At 39.9% G+C, this 7,857-nt stretch overlaps 1 protein-coding gene across 1 annotated transcript; it reads left to right on the plus strand.

Annotated features, from left to right (window-relative positions):
* Window positions 1-497: 497 nt before the first annotated feature.
* Window positions 498-5,191, plus strand: LOC140761542 (uncharacterized). The gene is made up of 2 exons (XM_073098908.1): window positions 498-2,108; window positions 4,859-5,191. Exons 1-2 carry the CDS (start codon window positions 525-527, stop codon window positions 5,030-5,032), a joined length of 1,758 nt encoding a protein of 585 aa, XP_072955009.1. The 5' UTR covers window positions 498-524; the 3' UTR covers window positions 5,033-5,191.
* The last annotated feature ends 2,666 nt before the right edge of the window (window positions 5,192-7,857 follow it).

Here is a 7,857-nt window from a genome sequence, read left to right on the forward strand (position 1 = left end):
TTAGATTTGAGTTTTATCAAGCTGAGCTTAGTTAAGGCAGCTCATGATCGAGCTCGACTTAAAAATAATACCGAGTCTGTTCTACAAATTAAAGTTGAATCGACTCAATTTCAAATCGAGTTAGATCAAGTTTGAAGATCCGAACTCAAACAGAGCGTATTATATACGGATTTTTAATAAATTCCCTTATTAAATTTCGAGATCGAAATGCTGACCTATGCTCCTGTGGGCCCCACCTCGGAACGACTTAGGTTATTCCGTTTTCTACCTAAAACGGAATTAACTTAATCTGACGGTCCAAAACGCCTCATCACCTCATCCCTCCACGTGGCCATCCTCCTTTGCCTTCCCGCCATCGTGCCTCAACTAATTCCGAACTAATTAATTACCCTTCTAATTCCATCCCCATCCGTAACTAATCGACTCCTATCTCTCTCCTGTCCTATAAATACCAGCCCTCACTTCTCCCAGTGGTAACTAACCATTCTTTAGAGCGATCAAGAAACCGAGAGAGTTCTAGAGAGATGGCGTCGGAGGAGAAGGTGGAGTTGAAGAGCTGTGATACCGAGAAGATGGAGGAGAAGAAGGCACCGGACGGCGAGGAATTGGAGGGGAAGAAGGTTCTGGAGGAGGAGAAGAAGGTGGAGTGGAAGAACTCGGAGTCTGAGGAAATGGTGGAGAAGAAGGTGGAGTTGAAGAGCTCCGATGCCGGGGAATTGGAGGAAAAGAAGGCATCTGATGAGAAAGTGGAGTCGAAGAGCTTCGATGCCGAGGAAATGGAGGAAAGCTCTGTTACCGAGGAATCGAAGGGGAAGAAGGCATCGGATAAGAAAGAACTGGATCCGAAGGGCTCCGATACCGAGAAACTGGAGCAGAAGAAGGCATCTGAGGAGAAGGTGGAGTCGAAGAGAGCAAATGCCGCGGAAATGGAGGAGAAGTGGATGGAGTCGTGGAGCTCAGTTATCGTGGAATTGGAGTCGAAGAATGCATCGGCTAAGAAAGAAGCGGAGTCCAAGAGCTCGTTTGCCGAGGAATTGGAGGAGAAGAAGGTGGAGCCGAAGAGCTCGGTTACCGACGAATTGGAGGAGAATAAGGCATTGTGTGAATATGAGGTGGAGTCGAAGAGCTCGGTTACTGAGGAATTGGAGGAGGTGGTGGAGTCGAAGAGCTCGGTTACTGAGGAATTGGAGGAGGTGGTGGAGTCGAAGAGCTCGGTTACCGAGGAATTGGAGGAGAATAAGGCATCGGGTGAAAAAGAAGTGGAGCCGAACAGCTCGGTTACCGGGGAATTGGAGGAGAGTAAGGCATCGGCTGAGAAAGAAGCGGAGTCAGAGAGTTCGGACGGCGAGAAATTGGAGGGGAAGGACGCGGAATGGACGAGCTCGGACGCTGAGAAATTGGAGGGGAAGGACGCGGAATGGACGAGCTCGGACGCTGAGAAATTGGAGGGGAAGGACGCGGAATCGACGAGCTCGGACGCCGAGAAATTGGAGGGGAAGGACGCGGAATCGACGAGCTCGGACGCCGAGAAATTGGAGGAGAAGGAGGTGGAATCGAAGAGCTCTGGCGCCGAGAAATTGGAGGAGAAGAAGGTGGATTCGACGAGCTCTGACGCCGAGAAATTGGAGGAGAAGAAGGTGGAATCGAAGATCTCCGACGCCGGGAAATTGGAGGAGAAGAAGGTAGAGTCGAAGAGCTCCGACGCCGAGGAAACGGAGGAGAAGAAGGTGGAATCGAAGATCTCCGACGCCGGGAAATTGGAGGAGAAGAAGGTAGAGTCGAAGAGCTCCGACGCCGAGGAAACGGAGAAGATGAAGAAGAAGAAGAAGCAGGCGGGCGACAAGAAGGTGGTGTTGAGGACCTCTGACGGCACCGTATTCGAGGTGTCAGATAAGGTGGCGATGGAGATCGAGTCCCTCCGATCACAGATCGAGGCGCCACCTGGCGGCAAGATCACAGTCAAACACGTCAACCCCCCGGTCCTCGCCAAGATCGTCGAGTTCTTGAAGGTCCACGTCGACACGGAGCTCTCCGCCAACGATCTCAAGAGGTGGGATGCGAGGTTCGCAGCGTCCCTTGACATGGACGAGCTCTACTGGGTCCTCATGGTAATTAATCCCCCTCTCGGAATCGAATCTCCCTTTTACCAGCTTGATCAGTTCTTGATCTATTTGATGCTTCTCTTGCTTGTTTCTTGCTTTGTACAATGCATTGTTTTGCTATCGTTCGATTTGATGAATTCTTTTATAAACTATAATCTTGATTATAAGAAGATTTTAGTCAGTTTATAGCTTGCTTTTACGTTTATTGAAGATTGAACTTATTTTATGAAGTTGAGATTTCTCTGTGGTATAAGAGATAGTCTCCTGGAATGTGTTGCATTACTTGCCATATTATTTGGCCTGTATAATATAACGTGAAAAAAGAAATCTGCTTATATATATCAGGACTTCTTTTGTGTTCTGAACATCTAAATTTTTGTAGTACAAACAAAGGCAGCTTATCCGATCTAAAAATTTATTCCGGGATATTGTACTTTTAGGCAGTTTTTTACTCTGTCTTCTTCATGGAATGGTATCTATTCTAGCATACGTTCCAAGAGTCTTTCAAGAAAATAACTTAATATGTTCTGGATCTGTCTTTTCCATATTTTTAGTTGATTCTGTCAATTCTTAAAGCATGATTTAAGTAGCTAATTCCTATCAGCAATTCTGTTCTTGAGCTAATAATTGATTTTACCTTTCCTTAAGATGATTACTAGTCTGATTAATCTTTAAATGCTCCCATGAAATGAGTTTTTCTCTCAGAATACAATCTTACAGTTTTTTTATTCCAGGAGAAAGTTGTGCATTCTGTTTTTTTTAAGAAAGGTCCATAAACCAGTCATTGAATTAGGTCTGTATACAGATAGCATCCAGTTGTTCGCCTAACAGGAGGTCAGAAGATCTTATGCGAACAGCATGTTGAGCTAGAAAATGTTCAGGGTACTTGTTGTATCTACTAGTGAATCCTAATTTGATCCAAGGATGCAATGAAAGCAGATGTTTACAGTTCAGCACAATATGGTGGATACCCAATTAGGATTTGCGGCTTGATGGTTGATCCAATTCACCAATAATTGGTTGTCGCTGAACAGCCACATCTCTTTTCGTCGATTAGATTTTCTATCTACTTAAATCATAACTATCTTACCAACCTTTACTTGATCGCCCTATTCACTTTGCTGAACATATATCTTTTCTACCCTGTTGTATTGATACAATGAAAGCAGATGTTTACAGTTCAGCACAATATGGTGGATTACCCAATCAGTATTTGCAGCTTGATCGTTGATCCAATTCACCAATAACTGGTTGTCACTGAACGGACACATCTCTTTTCATCGATGGATTTCTTTCTACTTAATCATAACTATCTTACCAACCTTTACTTGATCTCCCTATTCACTTGGTGGAACCTATATCTTTTCTACCCTGTTGTATTGTTATAAGAAGGTATTTTTTTTTTCTCTTTTGTAGCTAAATGTATCTGATCTGTAGCAAGGATCTCTACTTTAATCTTATAGCGGTTTATACATAAGAAATAGACAAATGTAGGCGTTTTCTTATAGCGGTTTACTCATGTGCATTTTCTTTGGTATAAATTGAACATCACAATTTCAGTAGTACAAGTGTTGACAACTTATATATTCTAGAAATTTTTTTCATGATACTGTATTTTTAGTCAGATTTTACATTGTCTTCTTCATATAGTTCTTAAGCATGAAATAAAAGACAGAGTTATAAGCTGCCCATCAAGTTTTAGAGTATTGTGCCATATTCTGAGATTCTTTTGAGTAATGATTCATTTGTACTCTCTTTTTCCTATGTATTAGTTGACTTGGTCAGTTCTTAAAGAATGGTTTAAGTCTATTATTACTTTTAGTTATTTAGCAATTCTGTTCTTGTGTTACTAATTGAGTTTATCATACTTAAGACTATTACAAGTCTTGGCTACTCTCAGTGAAGTGTTTTCTGCTTTATGGGCTATTCCCGCTTTTCCCTCCTACAGAGTATATTCTTGCAGTTTTTTCAGGACAGAATTGTGCATTCTGGGGTAGTTTCTATGTACTTAATCAGAATTATTTAACTAACATAAACCTGATCCTCTTATTCACTTTGCTGAAACTGTATCTTTTCTACTCTCTTTTATTTTTATAAAAGGTATGCCTTTTTTTTCTTCTTTTGTACATAAATGTTTCTAATCTGTACTCAGGATCTCTAATTTTTCTTCTACTAGTGTTATAGTGCTTTTCCATTGGAAAAAAAAAAAATGCAACGCTTATTCATGTGCCTCATGTTCCTTGGTCTAGATTGACTATTTTTAGTTCATCAAATTTTGCTAGTAGATTCTTTTTAAACCATGATTACAATTCCATGACTACAAGTAAATCTATATGCTTCAAATTATATAAGCCTGCTCTTGACACAAATAATTGCGTATTCAACCATAGATAAATGATTGACTCCTTTTCTGTTTTACTGCACCAAGATCCTTGATTACCCTCTCATATGTTGCTGTAAAAGATATACTATCTTTCCTTCTCTGTGTATCTCAAGTAACTGTAACAAGGATTTCTTTGTTCTGCTCCTTTAAAATGATAACAATCAAATGAAAGTAAAGAAAAATCTTTTCGAACAGACTATATATTGTGTACTACTTAAAGAGTTCCGCTGTTTGTTATGTTCTCCAGTTCGGCATTATTTGTTTTATCGGAATAACACAATATTTCCTCTGATTGTCAAATTGTTGAGATGTACCAAGAAAGTGAACTAGTTTCGCCCATTCTTCTTTAATGATTGATAACACCTCTATGCAGGGTGCCTACAATCTTAAGGTTGCAAATCTCCAAGATCTCTGCTGCAAAATAGCAGCTAATAGGATGAAAGGGAAGGCCATTGATCAGCTCCGGAGCATGTTCAACCTCCCAAATGACTATACGCCAGCAGAAGAGTATAACATCAGAAGTATGTACCCTTGGATCTTTGACTGAAGGCACACTAGTGGGTTGATCCAAATAATAACAAGACTATACATTCTTTGCAATCTTTACTAGTTACCGGTAAAGAGGGTAGATGACTAACAGAGGATAGTGTTAATTGCATTGCAAATTCATTTTCTGGTACTAGGTTTGTACTAAAAGTTACTCTTGTCCAAATATACTTGCTGTTACACAAAAATATTGATACATAAGTGAAAATACTTTATTGTTTGAATTTTCACGTAGTGTAAAATTTTTAAAGTTGTTATGACCAAGTGAATTTATGTTAACTAATTGAGCCGGACAAGCATGCAAACCTATAGGTTTAGGGGCACGACATGAATTAGAAAATCTAGCTCACGCACTAGTCACATTAAGGACAAGGTGTCGAAAATGTGGTAGATTGTTATGATCCGACCACGTGAAGTAAGTCAATCGAATCAGTCAAGTCAGGTTAGCTAGTTAGATTTGTTTATTATTTTTAAGTTCAAATAAATGAGAAAATTCGTATGTGGTTCGACTCGCTAGGATTTTACTCCTATAAAAGTAGTTATAGATTAATTATAATGATGAAATTGATCATTGAGTTTAGTTATTTTAATTATCTCGTTCTTATTTTTCATCGTAGCAATTATATATTCCTTATTTTCATATAAGTAGAGCATTCAAACCTTAGCTAACCTCTTCAATAAAGAGACACCCTACTATACATCTATCCACCACCATCCTTGGTCGTGCCAACCGCTACCCTTTGACGACTGCCTCAACGTTGGACGTTTACTGATTTACTTTATTTTGACTTTCTTTCACTCTTTTATTGTTAACTTTTTACCTTGATATCGGATTTACATGAAAGCAAAGCCATTAGATCCGTAACTCGTGAGATTACTACCATAAATTTTTTTATAAATTTCGTATATCCATATCTGGTTCATAATATTAGTATCAGAGTCGACATACTCTAGCCAATGATTAACATGAGATCGAAAAAAAGAACAAGGAGCACCCATAGAAGACCAAGATCTTCTCTCTATCCCAGTGGAGGTTTTCTTGGTGCCACCACCACCACCGGCAACCGTCGGCAACGAACCACCCACGTAGGTGACGGCGAGGGTGAGGGCGTTGGTCGAGTTCATGGAATTATTAAAAGAGGTCTCCGAGAGGATTGAGAAGGCTCTCCGTGCCTTGATGACAGTTATTCGAGCTCGACATAACTCCCATGCACTGCCAATGCCATTAGCCACGTGGGTACCAACCCCCTATGGCAAGGCAAACCCAACTGGAGAGGGAACGGAAGAGCCAGCCAAAACACGGCCAAAGCATCACCTTTGGTTGTGTTGGAGTCCTTTCTATCTCTATAGAGCATCCCAATTACTAATGCGATGTTAGAGAAGCCCCCAGCGACGGCCCTGACATTGTCTTCCCCAGTCGTGGTGGAAGGTAGTGATACAAACCAACTTGACCCGATTCGAATAAGTTTTTGGACAGAAATTTGTACGAAGCTTTTTAAGAGAGTTTTCGGTAGATTTGGTCATTAAATTGATGAAATTTTTATAGCCTTGGAAAAGATATTTCTAATGAATCTAATTTTTGTAGATCGGATGGCTAAATTAGAAGATATCTTCAGAAAAGTGAATGAAGGACAAAGGGTCAGCTCTGATACCAATGTTACGAACTAGATCTGAACTGATCCGAAAGTAAGAAAATTATGCAAATTTAGGTGGTGGTAGTCTCATAAGATAGAATTCTAAAGACTCTAATTGCACGTCAATCGAATGTTTGGATGAAAAGATATAATTAAAATAGTGAAGCAAAGTCAAAACAATAAATATCTAACGTTGCAACAGTCGTCGAAGGGTGACGGACAGCCAAGAGTGGTGAACAGACGTAAGGTAAAGTGTCTCATGGAGGTAATAGTGGTTATGTGTTGAAGGTAGAACTAGGATTTTCTATTCTTTGAAGTGCACGTATCTTAAGGTGACCTAAATTTTCACGATCCGGTTCGACCACCTCACGTGATACTAGTTGGGAACCCATGAGCGTGACTTGGGGCCTGAGTACGAGTTGGAGGACGACTGGTGGAATGATCCATTGAACTTGTAACAACTAATTGAGCTCGACCTGCATGTAAACCTATGGGTCTATGGGCACAACGTGAACTAGAAGATCTAGCTCGCATACTAGTCATCTTGAGAACAAGACATCGAAAGAGTGGTGGACTGTTACGATCTGACCATATGGATTGAGTAAATCGAGTCAAATTAGTTAATAAATTTGTCTATTATTTTTAAATTTAAATAAAGCGAATAATCTGTATGTGGATCGGATCCACTAGAACTTTACTCCTATAAATAAGAGTGGTTATAGGTTGATTATAATGGTGGAATTGATCAATGAATTTAGTTATTTTATTATCTCGTCTTTATCTTTCATCATAGTCGTTATATCATGCTTATCATCGTAATAGTAGATCGCAACTGTAGAACATTTTCAAGCACCCAACCCTAGCCTCCTTCAATCACAAGTCACTCTACAATACGGCCGTCCACCACTACCCTTGGCCGTTCGCCACACTCCAGCAATCGCCGCAATGTTGGACATTTATCAATATGCCCATTCTGACCTTTCTTCACTCCTTTATTTTAACTTTTCACTCCGACCTCGGATTTACATGAAACGAAAGCCATTAGATTCATTGAGGCTATTAGCACAAAAATTTCCATAAATTTTACTCCATATTAATCTAGATATAATTCGTAACAAAAAGTTATATCATGATGTTAATAGACATAAGTCTTTGACAAAACAAACTTTATGACACAATTTGAGAGTTCACA

This window comes from Typha angustifolia, chromosome 6 (genome assembly GCF_048772165.1).
Source record: "Typha angustifolia cultivar Huaian chromosome 6, ASM4877216v1, whole genome shotgun sequence".
Classification (NCBI taxonomy): domain Eukaryota; kingdom Viridiplantae; phylum Streptophyta; class Magnoliopsida; order Poales; family Typhaceae; genus Typha; species Typha angustifolia.

Bases quoted from the DNA above. Each gene is read 5' to 3' on its own strand.
- LOC140761542 (XM_073098908.1), top strand. From the start codon at position 525: ATGGCGTCGGAGGAGAAGGTGGAGTTGAAGAGCTGTGATACCGAGAAG. The intron at 2,109-4,858 runs GTAATTAATCCC...ACCTCTATGCAG, and splicing joins AGCTCTACTGGGTCCTCATG to GGTGCCTACAATCTTAAGGT.